Raw genomic sequence first — 25,663 nt, forward strand, 5'->3', positions numbered from 1 at the left:
TATACAGTGGGATGCACTATCACACTCCCTGGAATGCATCCCTTGTTTCATCCGGAGAGTGAACTTGATTTGAATCATTGACTTGCCCTTTCTACTATTCCCAGCTGTTTATACGGAGTATATACAGTCAGGCTGGGATTCAATAACTGGGGCATATATATTGAATTTCGATATTGTTCTCAAAGCAGAGAAGAAAACAGGGGGTAATCCCTGGAAGTTCTCTGTCTATTAAGTCAACCTATTCAGGTAGAAAAGTACCTCCCACATAGGTAAATGTCCACAGAGAATTTACTGAGTGACCCAAATGCGCAATGTGATGCTTCCAAAAAACATCCTCAGCTTGAAAGTATCTAGCTCAAGTTTTGAAATGTCATAAAATAGCACGCGGGCAGATACTGCAGTTGCAAATATTGATCTACCATTTCGCATTTGATATCAATTTCCTCTGAATTGTTGGGACCCCTCTAACTTTACATTGCTGCAGGACAAGAACCACAATGCAGATCATTAACCCGCAGAGTAACGAACAAAAAAGAGTACAATTGGTATTAGCTCTATCATTTCGAACCATCTTTACTAGTCTAACCTGACTCCCCAATACCAAAGCAAACCGATCATGGCGAAGCTGAATCCTTCCTCCGAGGAACCACATTCGATCGGGTTCTCATAACTCGCACCCGGACCATCTCAACCAAATCATACACTCTAATCTGAGTACGTTGGAGGACCGTTGCCCTGGCGGGCCTCCAAAAGATCTTTTGTGTATCCCGGGGACTGGTCCGCAGGAACATGACCTCGGCCACCTGCAACTTTCCGTTACTTGGGCTCTGACTCTGAGCCCCCTTCTCTTTCTTTTTGATGTTGGTGAAAGCAACAAACCTACGTCTACCCACGCGCTCGGTGTCTAGCCATTCCAGTTGGTTTTCGTTGCCGAAGAACGTCATGGAGAGCATCTTTCCAATGATATCCAAATAATCCTCGTTGTCGAATTCATAGGAGGGATCAGCATTGGAATTCGCGATGTTCTTGAGATTCCTGATTGCTGTATCAGACAGACTAGTTCACGTTAGTATTCGTTATAAACTTGGGTTGAATGCACATCATTTGGAATGGTACTTACTGGACGACAATATGTGTAAATTTTGAGACATCGTAGTACTTGAACTTCTTTTCACATTGAACCTCGAGGGCAGGAAGCGAGGTTGTGGTGACTTCGGGAGAAGGGCATGTTTCGGCCATGTTTTCTTTTTGTAAGGCTTGAGGTGGTGGAACTTGGTCGTCGAGGGGTTAATCGGGTAAACTGGGTGTGGAATAGACTCAAATCGCATATGTCAAATTTTGAATATGCTGGAGACGCTGGATGCTAAATGAGAAACGCTGAATATGCTGTAGATATATTGAATGGAACTTAGTAGCATGAAAGTTGCATGCAAGGTTGCTGAAGTTAAGTTGAAATGCTGAACAGGAGGATCAATATATTTATTCTCAGAGCTGTTGAGAAGCAAAATGGAAGAACAAAGGACATGATACTCTATTCCCGGGAAAATGAAATAAAGAAGCCATTGGCCTTAAAACAAACAAAATCCCTTATTTCATACCTCATTGAATGGCTCTTATGGAAGATCTACCCTCTATCGTCTTCTACGAGGAATCAAAGCTTCCACTTGTTTTGGTCACAAAGCAAGATCCAAATATAAGGTCTCTGCTCAACTCTCTATTTATACAGTTCTACAAGAGATATTCTAGAAGTAGATGCTCTGCTTCCATTGTGTTAACCCCTTTGTTGTCGATATTTCAAAATAGAAACATTAGACAGCTTCTTATCGGCCGCGCCTGCTCTTTATATCCCAACAGAAGGAACTGCCTTGCATCTGAAATGTTTGATAGGTCCCAGCTATAACGAATTGGCGGTGGCTTTTCTACTCTCGCAGAGGTAATATTAGATATCCGAACAATCTCGAGATTTCCAAGTGCCCTTGCCAAATGCCGAATCATTATCTCACTAACTCAATACATAGTTAAAGTCATACTCTATTGTACTATTAACATTAGAGCTACATAGAGTGTGGACAAGACCTGGGCGGATATGACGGATATCAGGGAAGCGAGGTAGATTGCTCCGGTTGCTCCGTGAAATAAGGGAAGGATTCATCTCGTAGGTATCAGTAGTCTTAAATGGTAATGCTTAATACTTCATTAAACTTATTTTACTATACTCTGTACATTCCCCTCACATCTATGCAGTAGATGCATAGCGTTGAGATTGACCGGTCCATTAATGCCTGTCAGAGTGGGGATCAGAACAAAGCCGCTCATATGCTAGGATAGTTTCCAGGAGAGGTGCAATTTTATTCCTATAAAATAAACAGCGAAGGGAAAGATTAAAGGAGAAAGGTATCGAGGAGATATCTATATCGAATCTTCTCAAAGTCTTCCCAAAAGTCTTCTCGACCTGAACAACAGGTACAACATAAGCAGACCCCAAGGATCCAGAAGAGCCGGGAGCCCCGAAATGCAGGCTGTCAGCGGCACGCCACATGGACCAATTGGGGCTAGGGTGGAAGGAATCCAAATTTTAGGTCAACTTCGGCTGTGTCGGCTTTTTTATGAAACTAGGAGTCAAAAGGGGGGCGTCCAGGTACCCGAAGGATTAGTGCTACATGACAAAACACAGAAATCCCAGCAGACCAGATATTTTGTAGGAAGATGTCAACCATTCATTAGGCGACTTGTGGTAACAGCTGGGTAGTATTTATGCAAGATGTCATACGGCGGCTTTATACCCATGCCAATAACATAGAAGATCAGAGGCAGATCATGGGAGATGTGCTAAATATGGAGCCAGAAGCGAGGGGTACGTCGTCACACATGTTCAGCCCACATGTTCAGAGTTTTCCCTCTCTCTTTATCCCCAGGGTTATATAGGTATGTAGGCCATTAACTCACACATTAACTGGCTGTATTCTGCATAAGGCGTCCCATCCTACTCCGTCTCTCCCATTCTATTCAATTTAATCATTTACAACATTTAAAAAACCTCAAACTTAAATCTAAAATAAAACACTTGTAAGCCCAATTGGGTCAAACGCCCAGGCGACCCAGTCATAACGTGTTTTCTATTGAACCACCAGCCAATCAGAGCTGCAGATGCTTCGGCGCGTGGATATAATCTGAGACTAGTGGGTCCTAATTAGGACTAGTGCCTTCCAAAGTTCGGGACAAACAACACTGCCCAAGGTTCGCCATTTCGCTTTGACTCCTTTTTCATTTTCCTTGCTTACTCTTCTTTATCACATCTCTTGACTTCGGGTCAAATTCTTTCGTTATTATTGTACTCAACGTTCGTTATCCCAACCATGCGTCTATCCAGTCTATCGCTCTTCATCCAGGCTCTGCTGTTGACTGCGGTCGCAGCCCAGAGTGCTGGTGTCTCCAACATCGTATCGGATGTCACATCTCAGACCACCTCGTCCTCTACTTCCGAAGCGCCTGAAACCACATCGACGACTTCATCATCCTCCTCCACAACCTCTGAAGAGACTTCTACGGAACCAACTACTACATCCGAGCCTACTACCACCTCGACTTCTTCCACCACCGAACCTACCACCACCGATTCTACCACCGAGCCTACCACCTCAGCAGAGCCCTCTTCTACTTCGGAGCCCACTGTCGCTGCAACCACTTCCAACACTGAGCCCACCTCCGCAACAAGTGCCGGTAGCGATAGCACCACTTCGTCCCAGAGCACCACCACGACCCAGGCCCCAGTCACGAAGACCATCACCTCATACGCGACCAGCGATGGATCCACCATCGCCAACGTGATTACCACCACCTCCACCCCCGTTGCCGGAACTAGCTCCCCTTCTCTTAACGGCGACAAGAGCTCCGGCTCTAGCGGTGTGTCTTCTTCGGACAAGAAGATCATCATCGGTGTCGTGGTGGGTGTCGGCGGTGCCATCATTATCGGTGCTCTGGGCTTGGTTTTCTGGAGAATTCAGAAGAAGCGCAACGAGCAATACGGCGATGAGGACGATCTGATGGGCGGCACTGCTGTGGGCTCCGGTCCCCGCGAGAAGGCCCCCAGCCCATCTGGCAACACCCCCTTCAAGAACACACTAGACCAGTATCACAACCCTGGTCCTGTCAACGCGGCATCGAACTTCTAAGCGTACTGCGTTGACTCGACACTCGTCGAAGTGTAAATCTTGTACGATCTTCATGCTTTTCTCGGGCGCTATGGACAGGGTATGCGAGCTCACGGTTGCGTTTTTCTTCGGTTGCAAAATTGCTTTTTCTCATTTCGGGCGTTTTCACACCCTCTCCGTTCATTATAGATTGAATACCTGTGCATTCATTTGAGCGTTTTTTTCCCTTCGGCAACCACCACATTCCTTTTCTTTTTTCGTGATCGCGACTCTCGATCCCTGCGCGACTGACAAAAATTGCGGCACTACCTCCCTGTTATACCTGTTATCTATCTTTGATTCCCCGTATCTAAGCGCTTCGTGTTCCCCTGTGGCGAACTCCATTGTGCCTTGACCAATATTCTATTCTTTTACCTTTTGCAGCATCAGACGTCACAGATTGTATAGTGTTGATAGATGCGTGCTGCAAAGGTACCTTTTATCTTTGATCTGTTCTGATCTGTATGTATGTAATTCAAGGCAAATGAATCCAATCAGCAAAACAATCCACCGTGTCCAAACGTTATATCCTAGCAAACTATGATACATCCATCGACCTAGACTAAGATCGACATCCGATCTCGATCCGTATCCACACGTGGTATATTCCAGCCCTTAGAGATGGAAATGTATAGTGTTTTTAATCAATTTGATTCTTGGCATAGATTTTGCATAGATCTTTTAGATGATATGGCTTTGTTCTAGGCCTGCACCGGGCTCATTTCACAATAATATATAGGTTTATAAAATGGTCTAGGGAATATCGAATATACTTCATCCACTAAGAGCTATGTCACTTTCTCTTGTATATTCTTTCGCTTCGCTTAAGCTATAAGTTCACATTACATCATGAATTACCAACGGCGAGTTCCCATACTTATACCACGGAGTGCAGTTCATTTGGGTGTCCCATGGCTGACATGATTTAGTGGATTAGATCCTGGTACAAACTAATACTTGATTATCTGACTAGAGTCAGACTTCAAGTGACTGAATACTTCCAAGGGACTTGTATGATAGAGGCCTATAATACTATACAGATCAGATATTATTAGAGAGAAACCAGAAGATGCCATTGAGATGGAAAGGGGAGATGGGTGTATGCCATCATAATTAGCCTCACAACAAGTGCAGATTGAGTCTATTTGTGTTGACTGGGCACCAATCACAAACGTTTACATGGTTACTAGTATCACCAGTAACAGCATATATCGCTGTATTGATGAGAACTGTATGGAGGTCGAAGTCAAAGCAGTCTGCATGTCGACACTTAATGTAGAATGCGTAGAGGACCTTAGCACCCATGTCACAGAAGGCAGCCTCTTTAGTATGGACGGAACCAGATCCCATTGACGTATCAGGAGGATCACTACCAATTAGAGGCAATTTACATCTAGCTCATTAGTCCCATCAACTACGGAAGGGCTTGGATTAAGAGCCAAAATCAGTGGGGGCTTCCTATTTAGTGTGGTCATCGACTATCTACATCATATGAACGTGTATCCGGATCATCCAGGCCCATTCTGTAGATAGCATGATTCGACCCCTATGGAGTTTATACACTGTACAACTTCTCTCCCGCAATCAGCCCTGTCATGAGGTGCTTCCAAAGTTTATTGGGGGCCTAGAGAGAGCGCCAAGAGACCAGCGCCTCAGCTGCCAAGTAATTTGCCAAAACCGCAATATGAGATGGCCTCTTATAATCATCGCCCCCAACTAGCCAAGCGAACAAATTATAAGTTGGAGCCCCTAAGAAGAAACGCCCCCAATCAGCCAAGCATGTATAAAGTAAACCACCACAAATGATGTCACCGAGGTGCCTAACTGAAATGTGAACTTATGTTCGCTTGGAAGGGCATAAATTACAAGTTGATATGAAGAAGGCATATAATGAAGCCCCCATAACTGGTGTGGGATGCAGAAGTTTCTCTAACACCATACTGGTTCCCTAATGTAAAATCATATCCAGCTCACTTTTATACAACAAAAACAATGATCCAACTCAAACCATCCACACTCGCCCTTGCCCTTTCTCTATTCATTTCCTCCACCCTAGCAGAGGATGGTGAACTCTCCTCCAGCCTTGTAGGCTGCAACGAGGTCTCATGTCCCAAAGAAGGTTCCAATGACCGCTGCACAGTGGGAGGCAACACCTTCCTTGGGATCGGACTATCCCGCATACCCGACGTTCCCCCGCCCCTTGAGGGGTTCTCTCTCATAAAAGGTGTAAATGTGTCTGCTGCACTAGCTGGGAAAGACAATGACAAGGCCACACGCCCTTTCAAGTCATTCTACTACCTTGGTACACCCTCGGACATAGAGACCAAGGACTTGTCCGGGTGTGTTGTCGTCTTTCACAATGCCCCGTCCAAGAAATTCAACGGGTCAGAACTAGAGGGCAATTCCAATGGAACTGATGTCCGCGCTGCGAGCGGTACCTGTTCCGATGTCATTGACAAGATATGCATCGAAAAACTTACGGAGAAGGCAACGAAATTAGCCAAAGAGACTGATGGGGATGTCTGCACGACGCTTGACCAAGAATTGAAGAAGACTTCTCTCGATGAGTGCAATGGGTTTGCAGGTAAAGGTAGCAGCCTTGGGAATTTCACCGTTAAGTCGCTCGATGGTCTCAATGCGGTTAAGAATTCCTCAGGCTGTTGGCCTATTCAGCCCAAGTCTGATCAGTTGGTGGAGATTGCGAGTGCCACTACTCTGGTAAGTGGACATTCATTCATGTCTAGCATACGCATTTGTTAATGTATACTCCGTAGAAAGACTACTCGGCACAGGCTCTCCTTGACGAGGCCTATAAGATTACACCAGTTCTCACTGTGTTCGCTAGGAAGGACAACATCAGTCTTGTCAACCAAACCGCTTCTCAGTTGACATGTTTGAAAGTTGTTACTGAAGATGATCCCAGTGATGACGAAAATGGGAGTGAAAATACTGCAGTGGCTATTAGGGCAAGCGGGTTTTCTGCTGGAATTGCGGTACTAGCTGGAATCTTTGCATTACTGTAGATATTATATTGGATGGACTGTTTAGGATAGGCAAATTGGAAAGTGCACTTAGTGATGTTACAATTGAATATCGGAATATCAGTATGTATCTAGATAAGACCATGATACTATACTACCAGTACTCCGTACCACTTACAATGCAAGGGGGTAGAACGCGCTAAATTAGCGCGACTGTCTCATCAGGGACGTTATCTCTCCATCAGACATCTACAGAGTAAGAACTACCTTATTCACTCTTAATACAACATACACATATACATCATAGCCCTGAAAGAACCTTGGAAATCACCAAACTAAGCCCCAAACCCCAACCCCAACCCCAAGACTGACGCAACCGACTTCCGCATCCGAACCACGGATACGCCAAACCCAACTCTATCAACTCCATAACCTAACCCATCCACACACTCACAATGTTCGCAACACAATCCCCCCAAACTCCTTTCCGCAAAACCCACTACTCCCCAACACGTCCCTCCCCACTGAGCAAACACACCACGACTCCACCCCTATGGAACATGTCCCCAACGCGTAGCATACAAAGCGCGTCGCAAAGCACGGCACCAAATCCATTCAGTCACCCGCCACCAATCTTCAACATTCAAACCGAACCAATCGCCCGACACACAAACAACCACCATTCCCCGATCCCGATGCAATTCAACGCGTCCGCCTCGGCATCAACAACCCCAACCTCCTCAAATCCCTTCTTCATCCAGCCACAAACACCCGCCTCGCCCTCCTCACCAACCCGCCAAAAGCCAAAATACGAAGCGCGCTACGCTTCCACGATCGCGAACCCGCTCCAGGGTGCGGTGGGTCTAGCGCGCTCGAAAACGCGTAAGATGTTTCTTAATCGCGTACGTCATGAGCGTGATGATGGACGATTTGAGGCGCGCGGTGAGCAGATGATGCGGATGGAGCATCTTGCTGATCGGAGGCGGTGGGAGGAGAGTATGGCACGGGACGGGGAAGGGGTTGTTGGAGGGTTTGAGGGGGATGAGGATGATATGCTTCCTGGTATGTTGGTTTTTTTCCAAATTCCTTTGGGATAGGTTATGGATATGTGTGTGCATTGCTAACTTTGGGGTTTGGTAGATGATGCCGATCTGCTTGATGAGTTTATATCTCAGGAGGAGGCTATGGAGATGGCTCTTAGGGAGACGCATAGTGGAGTTCCTGCCAGGGTTGGAGATTTACGGTCTAATGGGCCTGATATGCTCTTCAGTGATGATGAGTATGATGATATATTCATGGGACTGCCAGAGCCTTCGGTGAATCAGTGTGAGTCTCAGTCTCAGGATATGGATATGTCGTGAGCAGGCTAGGCCCACAGGTTGGGTGTTGGTTTTTTTTCTTCTGTTTTTTTGCGAGGCATTGCATAGGGTTGGCGTTTTTGATTCCATTTGGGTTGCGCGAGATGGGAATCCGGATATATACATCAAGTAAATAAGGGTATATGGACACGGGTTGCGCATATGTACAATACAGAGACGGACGGTGTATGAGTGATAAAAGAAAAAAGCAAGCCTCGGCATGAAGGCGATTTCTTCCTTTCAAACTTCAATCATACAATTTCAGGATCATATTACTGCTGCGGGCAATCGGGCACTCCGGCAGCACCAGCCGCAGCACCTCCGAAGTCTTCCATGAGGGGATTCGAAACGAGTTCCTCAGGCGGGCTTCCAGCCGCTTGCATCTGGAGACATAGTCAGTAAACGAAGCTCAAAACAAGATCTGTCGATCCAAATGTTGAAGAAACAACTTACCTCCTGCATCCTCTCCCACACATACTCTCGACACTTGGGATCATCATCCGAGAATCCCTTCTCCTCGAACTTCACCACAATCTGCTTGACAACCCGTGCCTGAGTCTCAAACCTCTCCATATCCTCAGCCGAAACCTTGCCAGTGCCCTTATTCTTCTCAATCCACGGACCGAACTTGACATCCAACTCCTTCATCGGCTCATACAGCATCTCCTTATTTGACAGCTGCTCCATCATGCCCATGAACATCTTCGACAGATCTCCATCTTCACCAGCACCAGATGCCCCCGCCTCAACGGCCTTGAGCAGCTGCGCCAGCATATCCTCCGAGATATCATCTTCGTTACTTGCTGCTGCGGTAGCTTTATCACCACTTTCTTTCATGCGACCCATCGTGCGCTTGATGGCGTCGTTAAACGAGTCGGCCGGTTGCTCTGCGCCTGCAGCTGGCGTACTAGAGGAACCCTGAGTGCTAGGAGCCGAGATGCCAGCCGCGGCCGCGGCTGCAGCAAGATTCTCTGCTGAAGCTCCGGATCCAGAACCGCCCTCCTCGGCCATCACGTCGGCGAGTAGCTGTTTGAGGAAATCGCCTGGGGGGATCCCGCTCTCTTCGAGCTGTTTTGCGAATACATCGGCGCCTTGGTCGACCGTTGCTTGGAAATTGGGATCTGAGCTGCTACTGGCGCCCCCGCCTGGTCCCATCATGTTTGCCATGTCTTGTTCAAGTTGCTTGAGGAAGGCATCTTCGTCGAAGTCTGGGGGTGCAACTCCAGTTGAGGGATCCGGGTTTGTGGTGGTGGAAGGTGCGGGAGGGGCGGGTTTGGGTTTGTTGAAGTCGTCGAGGACATCTGTGGGTGTGAGTGTGAATCATTCCGCGTGGAGGGGTGTGAGGGGGAGGGGGAGGGGTAAGGAGGAGAGGCGGGTATGTATTACCATCTAGCTCATCGAAGTCAGAGTCTTCGTCGTCATCATCTGCAGCTGCTTTCTGTGACTGTGCTGGCGCTGGTTCTGGCGCAGGGTCGGTGTTTGGCGGCTGAGATTCCTGTGTAGTTGGTGCGGTCACGGTGGGAGCCTCTTCGTGGCGCTCCTCGGTAGGCAAGGGGGTAGCCATATTATTGCGCGACGAGAATAAGCAAGTCTGGTCCTCAATTGAAAATACTGCCCGGTCGGGATGAAGCTTAATTTTTTCGAGGTAAAAAGAAAGTCTGGAGATGAGGTTGACATGTGACGAGTGTTTTGGCGGGGGAAATGCCGATCGCCGAGGGTTTACATTTTTGCCTAGGTCTAGGTGGTAACTACTACTAGTAGTTACTATAATATGTGTAGGAACTATATTGTATAATAATTTATAGAAATGAAGATAAAATGAAGATATTCAAATATTGAATATATCCAAAGTAAAAAGTCAATAACCCTGGAGGTTATGCAAATTCGCCCCCACGGGCACGGTGTCTAAATCGAGATTGAGTTGGCTGATGCACTCATGCAAGGAGTACAAAAGTACCGACATCTCCTGATGAGATCCGGCAACTCCAAATACATATAAGAATCTAGCTCCAAATCGTTCACCGGCAAACAACTTACTCCAACACCCAAAATGAGATCATAAGTCCAGACCAGGTGAAGTGTGATCAGGGAATTCTTGGCATACCGCCCCCCCGCATAATCTCGACCAGGTTGTTCCATGTGAAAAATCTGAATCTGCAATGCATTCCTTGTAAAGTCCGGGGAAGGGGCGTCATCCCACGATGATCCTTGGTGTCTCCGAGGGGGCCGTCGAGAGTGGCGCGTGATTCGCTTCTAGGTGCCCCAATGGGTCAGGGCTATGGGGTCATGTGGTATCAGAATAGGGCGGAGGGCGCCGAATATCCAATTATGGTCAATGCCTGTAGGTCCTAGTAGGGTCCATCTGGGCGAAAATGGGATGATCTGTTAGGTGTCCGGTATCGGCTAGGCTTTGCGCATGACATCTTCTTCTCCGCGGACAAGTTTTCAGCTTTGCATTTTTGCATTGAGGAAGTTGAAAGAAACAAGATACAAGTTACTTGAAGTTGTATATGGTACTATATAGTCTCTCAACCATTCTAACATTAAAGGTTATAACATTGAACATTACTAGCTCTGAAACAGACCACCCCACACGTCCTTTGTGGATTCTCAAAAAGGATAAGACCATTCAACTTAAACGTGGAACCCGAAGAAGCAGTAAACCCAAACAAGTTAGAAAAATCAAAAGAAGAAAGAGAGAGAAAAAAAATAAAAAAAGTCAAAAGAGTTCAAGCTGGGCAGGTACGCGAGCCCCTCCTGACCGGGCAGACTTTTCCCAAGGTTTTTTTTTTTTTTTTTTTAGTCAATAGCTTTACACGTATTTTTTTCTTTCTCTTTTATCTCAATTCCTCTGACTCTTTCTTTCTCATAATTCGCTTTTCTTTTATGTCACAACTTGAACTCCCTCGATCTCGCACGTCCCTTCCGACTTAGCCGCGCGCGTGTGTCTTCTATCTCCTTTTATCCTTTTTATCCTTTTTTCCTTTTTTTTTCTTTTTTTTTCGCTCTCTTTTTCTGCCGGCCAGCAGGTCCGGCAACGCGGGGAAAACTGGCTGTGTCTGTTCCGTGTGCGGAGGGCCGCCTACAGGCTTGAATTTATTGGATTAGATTATATAATGGTCTCGATGGTTGACCATACTGATATGGCTATGGATTCAATCGTGCCTAAGCATGAACCTGGTCCTGATGGTTCCATCAGTTCCACCGTGTCAACACCAGATCCAGAAGCCGAGCCCTTGACTCAGGATGCCGCCCAGACTCAGAAGAGGAAAGGAGGCAGGAAACCTGTACGTAACATCTTTTCAAATCTGGGGCCCCGCAATTCCTTTGTGTCACTTGTCCTATGTCGTTATCTTTCCCAAGGTTGCATTGTATACTAATCCGGTCAGATATATGCCACCTCCGAAGAACGAAAGCAGCGCAACCGGCAGGCCCAGGCGGCCTTCCGAGAACGCAGGACGGAGTACATCCGCCAGCTAGAGACCACCATCAAGCGCAATGAGGAATCTCTACAGAGTCTGCAGCAGAGTCATCGCAGCGCCGCCGATGAATGTCTAATGTTGCGATATAAGAACTCCCTGCTGGAGCGAATTCTCCTTGAAAAAGGTAAGGTTCTTCCTTACCCGAACCCCTGGTCCAAACCTCAACTAATCCCCAACCCCCATCAGGCATCGATGTACAGGCCGAACTACGCTTGAAAACAGGGGCGCCGGGCGCTCCTCCCAAGGCAAACCCTATGCCCCCAAAATCAGCGCCTAGCGCGGTAGGCGCCCGCTCGAACCGACACCCCGCAGGCATCGCCTCGAAGCCCGAGACGTTCGGTATGTCGCAGCGGGAAGGTGCATATGGCATTCCGTCGCCGCAGTTCCAAGCAACCCCAACCTCCCACGTTTCCTCACCCTCACACGCCAAATCCCCCGGCTTCGGCTTCCAGGGCGCCATGTCACCTGTGGAGGGCGGAAGGCCCCAGCTCCTCCCCCAACCTCGAACCTTCAGTCAGACGTCGCCGCCGGCAATCAGCATGCCGCAGACCGAGCCGTCAGATTCCAAACCCCAATCCCGTGGTACGGGAGCTATGGGTCCTCGCGGTGCGCGGGTCGCAGCGGCTGCTTACTATCCCTCTCCATTCCAGAAACACTACGACCAACTCGGTAAGCGTCTCTTTGACTTTTTTTTCATATGTTCTTCCCCAGCTGACCTCTCAAGCAGAACAAGAGTACGATGCCCAGGCCGATATGGTCGACGAAGACCACGACGGCTCAGGATCATTTGTCCCTGGATTCACCCCACAATCCGTTGCCTCGGGATCCCATAATATGTCCGGTTTCAACCAACCACCAGGCGAGGGCACGCCCAGTGATTTCGGTAATGCAAATCAGCTGCTTGGCCAATACGAGCCGATGCTGGATACAGATCCATTCGGGTTAAGCGCTAGCATGCACTTCCCCACGCCCTTCAATTACGAGCACAACAACTCGAGGCAATGAACGGCTGTCTAAAATTTGTCCACTGCATCTTTTTTTTCTTTCTCCTTTTCTCTTGTTTTATATTCATATATCTGTCCATCTTATGTGGCAAATGGTCATCTCTCCCTAAAAGTTTGATTTGAGCATTCCCCGGCGTTGCGAGGGTTTTGATACCAATGTTCTCTTCTGGTTTTCTTCAGAGGTATATTATATTACATTTTGTATATGAATCGGATCTTCACATCTTCTCATCATGAACTATTAGCAAAATTAACCTGCATCAGCATATTTTTGATCTGCTAAACCCAAAATTCCACCCCTAGAATCAATGATACTATACTTATACCCCCTCGCCCTCTAACCCCAGAAACTGACTCAACATCTCCGCTTTTCACACGCGCGGTACAGTGAAGGCTCTATACTCATCTACCAGTACGTGGAAGGTATTATCTTGGCAGAGGGCATTGGTTGCGTTCCGGGTTGATTTCCTATCGGTTGAGATTGTCGTTATTGTTATGACTATGTATACTGCAAATAATTGCTAGGGTTGTTAGTTTTATTGGAGTTTGTGTTTATTCTCCAAAGAACAGAAGACGAGGGCCTCTGCTAACGCCGGTCTTGTTATTCCTTTCCAATATAGCACCGCAACACGACACACTGCACAAATTTCTAGTGATGGGGACCGCATCGCACCTGGTTGCATGTCACCAAAAGTTCCCATAAAACGAACGTGGGACCTTCCAAGGTTACAGTTGCGACAGCTGCCTCTTGGTTTGCCATGCACTCTGCGCTTGTAGGAGGAGTATTTGCCCAAGTCCGGTTGGCAAAGCGTCATTCTCATGCTTGCATTAGATACTACATACATTGCAAAATATACGACATTGAAGAACGGAACAATTCGTACCCAGGTTGTTTATGCTGTTGGAGTGCTTAACTCCGAAATCCGACGTGGGGATTTTATTGGTTTGGAGTTTGGAGATAACCCGATTGTATTTCACCTCGGACATTATTCAATAACTCTGCTATTTATAAGCGAGGGAGAATGACAGCAAGCATGGGGTTTAAAACTATGGAGTTAAGCAAAGCGTTATGTCCGGGTTGTACAGGGTTGTTTAGTTCCTCGATGAACTCGATCTATAAAGGGTTCGCGGCCTTGCTTTCTGTGCAACTTTCGCCGTATTCAATTGCATTTCTTCAACAAAGTTTTATATGTGTTTGAGAATCCCTAAATTCCTAGGCCTCCACCTTTTATACTTCACGCTTCATAAACCTTCCTCCCTACAACCATTCTCATAATGCACGTCTTCGTGACGGGAGCCACCGGCTTCATCGGCCGAGCAGTCGTTGACGAGCTCATAGCTGCCGGCCATACAGTAACTGGCCTCGCCCGCTCTGACGAAGCCGCCGCCTCCCTAACAGCAAAAGGTGTCAAAGTACTGCGTGGTTCCTTCCGAGACCTCGAGGTCGTCAAACAAGGAGCCAGCGAGGCTGACGGCGTGATCAACCTTGCATTTGATCACGACTTCAGCAAGTATGCGCAGAACTGCCTTGACGAGAAAAATACCATCGAAGCTATAGGCTCAGTTCTGATTGGAACCAACAAGCCTCTGGTCACCACCACTGGCACATTAGGGCTTGTCTTCGGGCTCACCAAGGGCGACATCAGTGCTGAAGACGATATTATTGATTTCGAACATGCGACGAGCATACGCGCTCGGAATGAGAAGGTCGTTTGCGACCTCGCTGAGAAAAACGTGCGTGGTTGTGTCATCCGTCTGCCGCCTACGGTACATGGCGACGAGGACCGCGCGTTCATCGATAGGCTCGCTGCTTTGGCCCAGTCGCAGGGCAATGCCATTTACATCGATGAGGGATTAAACCGCTGGCCTGCTGTTCATCGTCTTGACGCTGCTCGGCTCTACCGACTTGCCCTAGAGAAAGGTGTTGCTTCCAGCAAGTACCATGCTGTGGGCGAGGAGGGTGTCGCCATGAAGGATATTGCTGAAGCTATCGGTCAAAATCTAGGTCTTCCTGCTGCATCTAAGACTCTCGATGAAGTGGGGAGCCTTGACAGCTTCGTTTCTTATGTTATGAGCATAGATAACCCTACTTCAAGCAAGAAGACCCAGGAACTCCTTGGCTGGAAGCCAGTTGGTCGGAAGCTTTTGGATGATATCAAGGCCGGAGTTTATGCCCAAAAGTGAGGAGGTAGTTTATAGTTTGTGAGCTCTTGGGAGATTGTGTTCAGAAACACCATATACTACTTTGGGGACAAGGGAAGGAAGGGTTGGGCATATATTAACACCGGAATGCATACCCAAGGGATAAATAATAACCAATGCGATTGCTAGCCAGACGATCTAACAATCCCCACTCAGATGGCAACCTAAATCCTAACTTATCCATCATATTTGTGCTATGGATAGCTCCATGATTACATAGCTTCTGCAAGGCCGGGATAGAGCACGCAGATGTAGTCCACAGTCAGATCGACATACTCCACCGGGATATGTCGGTTCTGTGTAAGCTAACACATGGACCACCGTATATAGAGATATCCATATAGGGTCATATATAAAAAAAAGGGTGGATATAATATGTCCAACAGCGAATAAACCCAGTGATGATGAGAAAACTATACTCCCCAGAGCAGTCCTTGACGTAATGATTACGTAAGGTACCCTAAGCCCTAGACTGCGGGCAGCCAATCAACGAGCGCGGACATCTTCGCTTAGGAGCAGAAGCCGCCTTTCCTGATTAGTCACCTTACACCCTGCAACCACAAACCGTGGACCTCTCTTCACCCTGCTCATTCATCATCATCAATCTTGACAGGCCGGATTCCCTTGGGTTCTGCCTTGTGCACCGTTAACTCCTCTAGACCGATTGTCTAAAGTTGAGCGCCTCCCTCCGGAAGGTCTCCGAAACACAACAGGCGTCATGGCGGAGTCCGTCCGGTCCAAGGTACGCTGAATTGGAGCTCTCCTGCGCGCTGCTAGCGACGCAATGTGAAATGAAATCGCGATCTGGAAGCGATTTGGAGGATTCGAGGAATTTTTTTTTAATGTTCAATAACTAATTTGAATTGTTTGATTTCATATAGAACCTCTACGAGCTTCTGGGTAAATTTCCCCTCCCTTGAATCCAATCATCGGCTATCTTTTCCGACAACGAAGAGCTCTTTCTATTTAGAAAGAAGCTAAAGCTCCATTCGCACCCGTTCCTTCGGTCCATTGATCGCTAACGTTACCTCTCATCAGGTAACGACCCAGAGCTCGACCCCAGCAGACCCGCTCCTCCCCCCACCAAGGCTATCGACCGCCCCGTTGACCGCTCCGGAAAGCGTGATGCCCCCAAGGAGCAGCCTGCCCGTCACACTGAGGCCAACGCCCGCCGTGGTGGCCGTGTGACCGGTGGCAACGAGGCCGGTATGTGGTTATAAGAAATCGGTTTTTTTTTGACGGAAGAACCGGACTAATAATTGGACAGCTTACCGTGACCGCAACGCTGGCCGTAACAACAACCGTGAGAAGCCCACTGACGAGGCTGCTCAGCCCGCCCGCCGTGGTGGCCGTGGCAACCGCGGTGACCGCCAGTCCCGCACTGGCCAGACGTAAGCGATCCGATCCCTCGAATGAACGAATAAACCCGAAGCAAAATCATGAACACCATGAGACTTTTTGCTGGGGAATATACAGAAACGAATGAACGAAACTAACGTGAACTTCGATGATACAGCGACACCCGCAAGCAGGTCCAACAGGGCTGGGGTGCCGAGAACGGCGAGAAGACCTTGGACGATGAGCGCCAGGGCGAGAAGATCGCCAAGAAGGAGGAGAACGAGCCCCAGACTCCCGTCGAGGCCGAGGAGCAGGAGGAGCCCGACAACTCCAAGTCCTTCGCCGACTACCTTGCCGAGAAGGCCCAGCGCGAGACCTTCGCCGCCAAGCCCGAGCGCACCGCCAACGAGGGCGCCAAGCTCGACAAGAAGTGGGCTGCCGCCAAGGCGCTCTCCAAGGAGGAGGAACCCTCCTACATCCAGCCCTCCCAGGAGAAGGCCAAGCGCGAGAAGCAGCGCAAGGAGAAGAACTTCCTTGACGTTGACCTCCGCTACGTCGAGCCTCCCCGCAGCGGCCCCGCTCCCCGCGGCCGTGGCGACCGTGCTCCCCGTGGTGACCGCCCCGCCCGTGGTGGTGAGCGCAGCGAGCGTGGCCGTGGTGGCCCCCGTGGTGGCGACCGTGCCCCCCGCGGTGACCGCCCCGCCCGTGGTGGTGCTGCCCCCGCTGCCCGCGGTGGTGCTCCCCGTGCCAACGCCCGTGGCCCTGCTGGCCCTACCGTCGACGAGAAGAACTTCCCCAGCCTCGGCGGCAACTAAATTGCCTGACCTTGTCGGGAACTCGTGCTCCCAGACACGAATGTCCTTTATCTTCCCGACTCTTCCATCCCTTTTCTCCATCTGCTAGGTGTGCAAGTTCACCCGGAGGTGGTATCTATTGTGTCGCTTCATCTGTGATGGTTTTTATTTTCTCTTTCTATGGGGATTGGGCCTGAGGGGAGGTTGGTGGGATGTGAAGGATTATCCGTGCTCTGCTGGATGCAAAAACTGCCCAGATTTAAGTTTTTTCTTTTCTCTTGGGAAAAGACATATTCCGGGTTGGTCTTATATGTGTGTTGAGTGTGTGTGTTTACATTTGCCTTCGATGAGCAAACGCGAATTGGATGACTGAATTCGACGGGCCCATGTAATTTGAATCGATCCAGAAGAAGTCAACAAAAAAATAGGAACGCAAAGAAATCTTCAATTGAATTACGGGACATGTCTGCTTCTTACACTCTAGAGAATCATGTAGTAATCTATAGATCTACTAGTGGGGTTGTACTTTGATAACTTCGATAAGCATGTATACGACGGACTTGCACCAAAATAGACCAAAATCGGGCTTGTATGTATACTTGGATTTACCCAAGGTGCTATAATCTTAACCCTATCTAGCTATGTACTAATGATAAGATTGCCAAAAGTGCAAAATTCTGGCCCGGGTTATGGATGCAAAGAAAACGAGAGACGACAACAGATCCACTGTGTCCACTGCCTTTCTTGCTGTGATGAATGATCTTCTACAGCTCTCCCTCGCCATGGCGGTTATGGCCCGACATGGTGAATTCCTTCGCAGCAGACTCGGCACTCTGGGCCCAAACCGCCAAAGTCTCCTCATCAACCTCATCGAGGAAAGACAGGCCAGGCATGGCCTTTCCACCACAGGCACGCTCCAACGCTAAGAATGCAAAATGGCCACCAATGACAGGCCGGGCGAAGAAGTTCGGACCAGGGAAGCCTCCGTCACCCTCCGTGTTGTGCAAGTCCGTGAATGGACGATCAGTGGTGGTCTCATTAACCCAGCGAGCGACAGAGTCGAGGATCTCTGTACGCACAGCCTTAGAGGCGACAGCCATTGAGAAGAACTCCCAATCGGTCTTGGTGTACATGTGGCGGCTGTCGAGGGGCAGACCGTACTTCTGACGCACATAGTGATACCAGACAGACTGCTTCTGGTAGATGTGGCGTGGAACAAAGCCAGGCGAATCAGTATCGGTATCCTCTAGGTGGAAGCAGAGCTGGGCATCGGCGTAGAGATTGTAGATTGTTGTCCAAGAGCCATACCAGTCGTAAGCAAGTTTGGCATGGGAGCCATCCCGGGACATGCCAAACTCCTCCCATTTGGCGATGTAGTCGCTGGCAACTTTCTGTGGGGTGTAGTTAGTAAATCTGTCAGGACACACAGACAAAAGACGATTCATACCTTGAAATAAGCAGCATCGGCATCATGACCGGCTACCTCGGCGATCTTGCTCATAGCGTTAATGCCTACAATTCCCTTGAGGGCCAGATTGGTTTGGAGAGCCAGCCAGCCTGCAAAGTCATCGGTAGAGACTGTCCTCGAAATTAGCTTGGGTAAACACACCAACAGAAAGACACGGAAATGTTCTTACGTTGGTTAGCAGGCTCAAGAGAGAACTCGACCAAATATCCCGTCCACTGTTTCCAAAGACTATAGCTTCGCTTCACCCATTTCTCAGCCTGGTGCTGGCCCTTACTACCGCCACCCCATTTGCCATCTTGGTGGGCAATTCCGGACAGTACCTGTAGATTATCAAGAGGGAACAGTCCAGATGTCTCGCTTTCAGGGCTTGACGAGGGAAGCCCCTGTGTTGACCAAATAGACGAGGCCGCGGTAGTGTCTTCATAACGAAGCGAGTTCACGATAGCCAAACCCATGATGAGGATATTACCACACTCTTCGACCGGCATGTACTCGTCATTCCCGTCAGGATGTCCGGTGGCATTGGGGAAGTGTGTGCCCAAATCGTGCATCGCATACTTATTGGGGTATTGGCCGCTCAGCATGTGCTCAATCAACGGCTCCAAGAGGTACGCCAACCACCGGGGATTCGTGTACATGAAGAAGGGGAACGCAGGGAAGATGACATCGATAGTTTGGAAGTTGCCATTGGAAGAGATCTCCTTTAGGAACAGGATTGGGTCATCCGGTGTTCCTGAAAAGGTAGTGGCGCCCATGACCTGCCGCGCAGTAAGGGCAACGATGTCAACGTAGTCATCGGCTCCCGACAAGTACGCATCGTCTGCCACTTGCTGGGAGTAATTAGATGCTAGAGAGCTAGCCGCAGCGTAGTCCCGGTAGTGGAAATTCAGGAGGTCCTCTGTTGTTGGGTACCAAGATTCCCATAGGGGTCGCATCAGGGTAAGCCCACGAGATGATGCATATTGAACAACGGGGATCTGGATAAACGCGAGAGTAAAGGTGACACTGTCGTTGTAAATCTTGGATGAATGGCCAAGATGGAACGATTTCGAGAACGCAAATACCGGCGCTCGATCGTGAATAGCGCGGAACTTGTCATCGTTGGTGTTTTGCAGAGCTCCAGAGCTTGCGAAGCCTCGGCGTACATCAGACGCATATCCAGACTGAAATTTAGCGTCCTGGCTTTCGATTAGCTATATATCAGTTCATTTCGACGAGACAGGACTTACAGATGGTCCGGTGAAATGAAGAGTGCCCCATTCCGCACGGTCGCGAGTCTCTGTGAGAAGAAGCTCGGTCTCCCTCTGCACTTGCCATCGATTCAATGTGGACTCCTCGTGCTCGGTCTTCAGACTATCCCTTTCCCATTTTATCTTGCTACCGGTATCTCCGCTGACCCAACGGCCGTCAACATCCATATAGATGCTGACATCGATATCACCTTGGACATCGATTGTGACATAGGAGGCCGGGATTGACTGCCGCAGAGTCGAGGTTGGCGTAATAGGTGAAAGGAATGAAATTGTAATATCGAGAGGGTTTCCGGTACCAGTATCAACGTGGTAGGTCAGGTTGGTCGTTGAGGCATCATAGTTCAAGCCCAGGTACTCGGGGAACTTGATCTTGTAACTGTAATTTGTTAGTACCTAAATCCCCACAGATGAGGGGGTTTTTTTTAAAATCCATACTCTGACTTATCATCCAAAGTCTCATGAGGTTTTCCAAGAAGAGGGTAGACAGTATTCCGACTTGGGAGGTGAGCCATCAAAGAAAGTCCCACTTCCTCTCCAGTGTAGAACATGGGCCATTTAGACCAAGGTGCATCCCGAGCATTTGCGAGCCAGGTGCTCAGATATGGATTTCGTACAATCAAAGGAATAACGGGTGGAGTGAGCGAAGATGCGGTGCTAACCGCGGCCTGGAAGACAGCGGCTAGAACCACGAGTAACAACTGCATGGTCACTCTTGGCGAAGGTGACACAGTATTGGTTCCACTGTAAAAATCTAGAACGGGAATAATAGGTCAACTTGCGTAACGAATGTGCAACTGAAAGAGTTGTAGCAATGTTGGAGAAGAGAGGATCAAGGGAGGAAGAGAGAGAATGTTGGAAGATGAATGCGGGGGAAGGATCAAGGATCAACGTTGGATGTCATTCCTTGGCTTTTCTAGTGTTGAGATGAGTTTCGAGTTGTTCTAGTCATCTCACACTCTCTTTTCTATCCTATTTCTTCTTTATAGTACAATTCAAGTCAGCCCTGAAGGATCTCCTTCTCATCCTTCGATGATGTCATGCGGAGAGAGCACTATCTAATCATACTATACATACATATACTTAGGTATGCATACTATGCATACTATATTTATTCCGGATATTATACATTGCCAGTCTAGTATACTTTGATTGAATTGTAAGTAAAGCATGACCAGAGATCAATCTGGAGCAGCAGTGGCAAGTTGAATGAAAAGCGCAATTACCTGCATGTGCGATCTATACTAAAACCAAGGTCCGAAAAACTAGGGCAACATCCATCCTTCCCTAGGACATTACCGTAATTGGAGGTTTATAGGAGATCCAAAGGGAAAGAAAAAAGAGGCTAGTTCATGCACCTGGATGCATGGAGTTCGTAATGTCATTTATCACAAAGATATTGTTCCACACGATGTACCTCAAGTCTACCATGGGCTATTCTGTTTTTTTTCCCCCGAGCTAACTGTACTATTACATGTACCTCACCAACTTATCCCTGCTAGACTTTTAGTACCAAGTGAATTGTAAACAACATTTCTGTTTTTCTAGAATTTCATCATAGACCGCGCTCGTGGGTCTCTAGCCCCTGTGGATCCAGGACACGAAAAGCAGCAGACGCGCCCCAGGCCGGGGTTGGGCACTTGGTGTGTATGGAATGATTGTGAATCTTTATAAAATAATCCCAGGAAAGCAAATTGAAACACCAGGGTATATAAAATAGAACCTAAGAGACATTGAATGTTCAATATCAAAAAGTCTTATATGGGAGCATTGAGAAGAAAAGTCAATTCTATACGGACTACGCGTCGATAATAACCAGCATATAGTAATATAATAATATAGTAAAGTATGAAACATTCTAAACCAAACCGTTATTACTATTATTACTATCATTACTACAGTATCAAAACAATTGCAATGTTCCAAAATCCAAACGCGTGCTCAACACGCCTATGTGGAGCCAGTCCGTGCTCTATACAAGGCTAGTAAGTTATCGACTAAACGCGATCGACGCGCGAGACCGTTTTTCTTTTTCTAGACTTCCTACTTCCTTTCTACTTTCTACTTTCTACTTTCTATCTTCTACTTCTTAACTTCCTACTTCCAATTGTGATAACTTTGAAAGTCGCAATTCTCTTTACATTGGGTCGCGTCCATATCAGACTCCCCCGCAGTACTCCCGGATTCTGCTCCCTCGACCTTCTGTTCCCCTCAATTCTCCTCTTGAAACCACCTGGACACTATCTTTGAGCTCCATAATGAATTCGACTTCAGTGCAGTCAGTGCAATTCAGTCCTATCAAGGACGGACGACGAATTCTCGGCGAGAAAGACTCAAACGCGTGCTTGTCCCCCGCCACACACGCCAAACCATCATTCCCGGCCATTGGCACCCCGGTCAAGCGGATTTCGATTGCTACCTCACCTAAGAAGCTTCTACCCTCTCCTATATTTGCAGGCCAAAAACGGACACGGGATCAATTGGAGGAAATGGAAGAAAACCTCGGATATGTGCAGACGCGGGAATCCTCTCCGCAGCTCGGCGTCCAATCCACTGTCAATGATGATATGCAAAGCCAGGTAAGCTCATGCGAGACAGACAAAGAAGTCCCGGGGAATTATCAGTCCAAAGCTAACCCTAAATGCGCGAATAACAGCTCATCCAAACCCCCACACCACAAAACTCACAACCCGAACGCGACCAAACACAAGATCAAATGGACACCGACCAATCTTTCAATGTGCCCAGCACCCCCGAGCAAGAAACGCGTAGCGTTATCTCAGACCCTGACGCGCGAAAACTGTTCATCCAACAAGTATGCGGACCTTGATATCAGTATCAAAACACCTTCCCTAGCAGACAGTTTCTAACAATTGAATAGAAAGCAAACCTTCTCCGATCAAGACTACAGAGCGCGATGCGCAATGTGACAGACTACCAGTTCGACCGCCGGGTCTCCGAGCTAGAAGCACACAGCCGCAAATGCCCACGACTCTCACTCTCCGTCCTTTCCACACCACCCCTCTCATCGCGCAAACACTTCACATCCTTCCCACCCTCACAAATGAAGACACCCCGTGTCGGCTGCGCTGGTTTTACTTCCACCCCCTCCCACAGCACACCCGATCTTCCAGGCCGACCTTCCCCATTGTCTTCCAGCGTTGTTCAGCAACGGACAAAGTCACACGCGCAACGAACACCACCTCGTGGGCTCGGCTCCCCAATGCAGTTGAGTAGTCCTCCAGCAACAGTCATTCGTCGGGAAGCCGATAGAGAGACAAGCATGGGCGCAAGAGCTGAGCTCAGTATGGACGATGTGGATGCCATGTCGCCGTCACAGCGAGGCGACGCGGTTGATGGACTATTGAAACTCATGAGTACGACGGGCAATCAAAGTTCAGATGCGTGGACTGGATGATTCGGTTGCATTGTCTTTTTCCTTGTTGATATTCTTTTCAGATTATTGCTTACCGTATGGAGCATGTCTGAGTGAATTAGATCGCATTGCATGGTGTATAGGGCCAAGCAGCGAGCATATCGAGATTCGTTGATATACTTCAAGTCTTGGTTCTAACATGACAGCGGGTTATCCCATTTTGGAAGCATGCAGCATTATTAGAATAATTCGTCTATACGTTGCGATCAATGATACCATTTGTGCATTTGAACAATTGCCAATTTCCCCTAATACCAGGATACAAGTTTGAAATCAATAGCAGGGCCGTCTTCCTAGACGGGTACATAAAGACTGCCACGCGGTGTTTCACCAAGGAATGCTGCAAGACACAATAAAACCAAAAATTCAAGTTCCAGAGTGTGAAAAAAAACCGCTAAATGTATCAATTGATTTCAAGGTAGATAACATCTATCTAATAAGATGTCCTTCAGCGAACCTTCTTCAACTTATTACGCTTCCGTCCAAGAATATCACGACCCTCATCAATCTCACCCGCAGCCTCACGCTTCGCAGAGCCAACCTCCTTAAGCAAACCGGTTCTAACAACACGGCTCTCGATATTGACACCTTCCTGCTCGAACTCCTCCATCTGCCTACCGACACGCTCCTCAATAGCAAGAACGAGCTCAACATCACGCTGTCCAACCAGCGTGGTAGCCTCACCACTCCGACCCGCACGCGCAGTACGACCAACACGGTGCACATAGTCATCTGGGTTCCGGGGCACATCGAAATTGATAACCAGCTCTACTGACGGGATATCGAGACCACGCGAGGCAACATCCGTAGCAACCAAAACACGGGCAGCAGTGGCTCGGAAACGAGCCAGGTTAGCCGTGCGCTCAGATTGAGGGAGGATACTGTGGAGGGAGGTGATGCGGTGGCCGAGACGGCGGAGGGTGCGTTCTAGCAGATCGCATGTTTTGGTATGGTTGCAGAAGACAATGACTGGCTTAGTGACGTTTACTTCTGTGGAGAGCAGCGCGTGCAGGAAGGCCTCGCGGTGTGTCATGGGAACCTTCAGGTATGTCTGCTTGAGAGTTGGCGGGATCTTGCCTTGGTTTTCGGTGCCGATCTCGGTCATGAAGATCGGGGGCTTGTTGCCTGCTGCGGGCATGGACTTCAGTGCCCGCACCTCGGCTGTCATGGTCGCAGTGAATAACAGTGTTTGACGCTCGGCGGATGGTGGAAGTGCTCCGAGACATGTTTCTACGTCTGGTAGCATGCTTCCTGGTCCACTGGCTAGTAGGCGATCGGCTTCATCGAGAACAACCATTTTAACGCGGCGAAGACCGGCTACTGTGTCTTCTCCGGACGTCTTGATGTGATCGGCTAGTCGGCCGGGTGTTGCGATGACCACGTGAGGCCGGTTCGCAAGTTCAATAGCCTGCTGGCGCATATCCATGCCTCCGACGACGAGGATAGGCTTCATATTTTGCGGCGCGGAAACGGCCCGGAATTGTTCGTAGATCTGGAGTGCAAGCTCACTAGAGAAAGTAAGGTCAGCTACCGCAGACGAAAGATAAAGCCGCTCAAACTCATCATGGATATCGAAACATACCGAGTTGGGGTCAAAACCACAGCGTAGATCCCGAATGGATTCCGCGCCCACTGCTGCATAATCGGAACCGCAAAAGCCATAGTCTTTCCGGAACCAGTGCGACTTCCACCAATACAGTCCTTGCCTTTCAGGATCTCAGGAATACAAGCCTTCTGAATAGCAGTGGGCCGTTTGATCGCCATTGTCGTCAGCGAAGAAACAAGCCAAGGCGCGACGTCCAATTCCGAAAAAGTGGACAGGCCACTCTGTTTACCAAGCTCAATTGCATCGCTAATAAGGACCGGTTCCTCTTCCTTCGATTCAGGCTCCTCCTCTACCTCACCCTTCTTCCTGATACGAGAGAGGGTGGGGAGCGGTGCAGGTGCGACGTATGAGTCGGTGGAAGACTCTGAGAGACGGCGGCGTTTGGGGGCTCGGTCGTCGACATCGGGTTGTTCCACGTCAGAATTATCTGATACATCGGAGTCTTCGAACTCCGGATTCTTTGTGATCGGGGGCGCCATCTTGTTTGCGACTGTCTATCAGGACGAAATAATTTTGCGGCAGAAAAAGTTATCTCTAACAAGCGGTGGGATATT

At 48.5% G+C, this 25,663-nt stretch overlaps 11 protein-coding genes across 11 annotated transcripts; 7 read left to right on the top strand and 4 right to left on the bottom strand.

Annotated features, from left to right (window-relative positions):
- Positions 1-614: 614 nt before the first annotated feature.
- N7487_004935 (uncharacterized protein) lies at positions 615-1,239 on the bottom strand (the record flags this gene model as incomplete). Its single annotated transcript, XM_056872682.1, has 2 exons — positions 615-1,056; positions 1,121-1,239. 2 exons carry the CDS (start codon positions 1,237-1,239, stop codon positions 615-617), a joined length of 561 nt encoding a protein of 186 aa, XP_056730402.1.
- Positions 1,240-3,356: 2,117 nt separating this feature from the next.
- On the top strand, positions 3,357-4,172 carry midA (putative cell wall protein; the record flags this gene model as incomplete). The annotated part of the gene is made up of 1 exon (XM_056872683.1): positions 3,357-4,172. One exon carries the CDS (start codon positions 3,357-3,359, stop codon positions 4,170-4,172), a length of 816 nt encoding a protein of 271 aa, XP_056730403.1.
- A 2,010-nt stretch (positions 4,173-6,182) lies between these two features.
- N7487_004937 (uncharacterized protein) lies at positions 6,183-7,213 on the top strand (the record flags this gene model as incomplete). The annotated part of the gene is made up of 2 exons (XM_056872684.1): positions 6,183-6,908; positions 6,965-7,213. 2 exons carry the CDS (start codon positions 6,183-6,185, stop codon positions 7,211-7,213), a joined length of 975 nt encoding a protein of 324 aa, XP_056730404.1.
- A 413-nt stretch (positions 7,214-7,626) lies between these two features.
- N7487_004938 (uncharacterized protein) lies at positions 7,627-8,532 on the top strand (the record flags this gene model as incomplete). The annotated part of the gene is made up of 2 exons (XM_056872685.1): positions 7,627-8,233; positions 8,312-8,532. The coding sequence occupies 2 exons, from the start codon at positions 7,627-7,629 to the stop codon at positions 8,530-8,532; spliced, it is 828 nt and encodes a 275-aa protein (XP_056730405.1).
- A 269-nt stretch (positions 8,533-8,801) lies between these two features.
- Positions 8,802-10,093, bottom strand: pex19 (putative peroxisomal membrane protein receptor Pex19; the record flags this gene model as incomplete). Its single annotated transcript, XM_056872686.1, has 3 exons — positions 8,802-8,912; positions 8,983-9,830; positions 9,916-10,093. 3 exons carry the CDS (start codon positions 10,091-10,093, stop codon positions 8,802-8,804), a joined length of 1,137 nt encoding a protein of 378 aa, XP_056730406.1.
- A 1,552-nt stretch (positions 10,094-11,645) lies between these two features.
- N7487_004940 (bZIP transcription factor) lies at positions 11,646-13,016 on the top strand (the record flags this gene model as incomplete). The annotated part of the gene is made up of 4 exons (XM_056872687.1): positions 11,646-11,816; positions 11,919-12,135; positions 12,198-12,680; positions 12,739-13,016. 4 exons carry the CDS (start codon positions 11,646-11,648, stop codon positions 13,014-13,016), a joined length of 1,149 nt encoding a protein of 382 aa, XP_056730407.1.
- A 1,274-nt stretch (positions 13,017-14,290) lies between these two features.
- On the top strand, positions 14,291-15,199 carry N7487_004941 (SDR family oxidoreductase; the record flags this gene model as incomplete). The annotated part of the gene is made up of 1 exon (XM_056872688.1): positions 14,291-15,199. One exon carries the CDS (start codon positions 14,291-14,293, stop codon positions 15,197-15,199), a length of 909 nt encoding a protein of 302 aa, XP_056730408.1.
- A 570-nt stretch (positions 15,200-15,769) lies between these two features.
- On the top strand, positions 15,770-17,370 carry stm1 (uncharacterized protein; the record flags this gene model as incomplete). Its single annotated transcript, XM_056872689.1, has 5 exons — positions 15,770-15,959; positions 16,099-16,117; positions 16,256-16,423; positions 16,485-16,608; positions 16,734-17,370. Exons 1-5 carry the CDS (start codon positions 15,936-15,938, stop codon positions 17,368-17,370), a joined length of 972 nt encoding a protein of 323 aa, XP_056730409.1. The 5' UTR covers positions 15,770-15,935.
- A 743-nt stretch (positions 17,371-18,113) lies between these two features.
- N7487_004943 (putative glutaminase) lies at positions 18,114-20,774 on the bottom strand (the record flags this gene model as incomplete). Its single annotated transcript, XM_056872690.1, has 5 exons — positions 18,114-18,740; positions 18,797-18,927; positions 18,987-19,995; positions 20,047-20,446; positions 20,506-20,774. The coding sequence occupies 5 exons, from the start codon at positions 20,772-20,774 to the stop codon at positions 18,114-18,116; spliced, it is 2,436 nt and encodes an 811-aa protein (XP_056730410.1).
- A 1,551-nt stretch (positions 20,775-22,325) lies between these two features.
- Positions 22,326-23,485, top strand: N7487_004944 (uncharacterized protein; the record flags this gene model as incomplete). Its single annotated transcript, XM_056872691.1, has 3 exons — positions 22,326-22,646; positions 22,724-22,882; positions 22,949-23,485. The coding sequence occupies 3 exons, from the start codon at positions 22,326-22,328 to the stop codon at positions 23,483-23,485; spliced, it is 1,017 nt and encodes a 338-aa protein (XP_056730411.1).
- A 466-nt stretch (positions 23,486-23,951) lies between these two features.
- Positions 23,952-25,588, bottom strand: dbp8 (ATP-dependent RNA helicase DBP8; the record flags this gene model as incomplete). The annotated part of the gene is made up of 2 exons (XM_056872692.1): positions 23,952-25,011; positions 25,086-25,588. The coding sequence occupies 2 exons, from the start codon at positions 25,586-25,588 to the stop codon at positions 23,952-23,954; spliced, it is 1,563 nt and encodes a 520-aa protein (XP_056730412.1).
- Between the last annotated feature and the right edge of the window lie 75 nt (positions 25,589-25,663).

The sequence above is a fragment of the Penicillium crustosum genome (genome assembly GCF_028827405.1).
Source record: "Penicillium crustosum strain IBT 35664 chromosome Unknown utg000002l_segment0_segment0, whole genome shotgun sequence".
NCBI classification, from domain to species: domain Eukaryota; kingdom Fungi; phylum Ascomycota; class Eurotiomycetes; order Eurotiales; family Aspergillaceae; genus Penicillium; species Penicillium crustosum.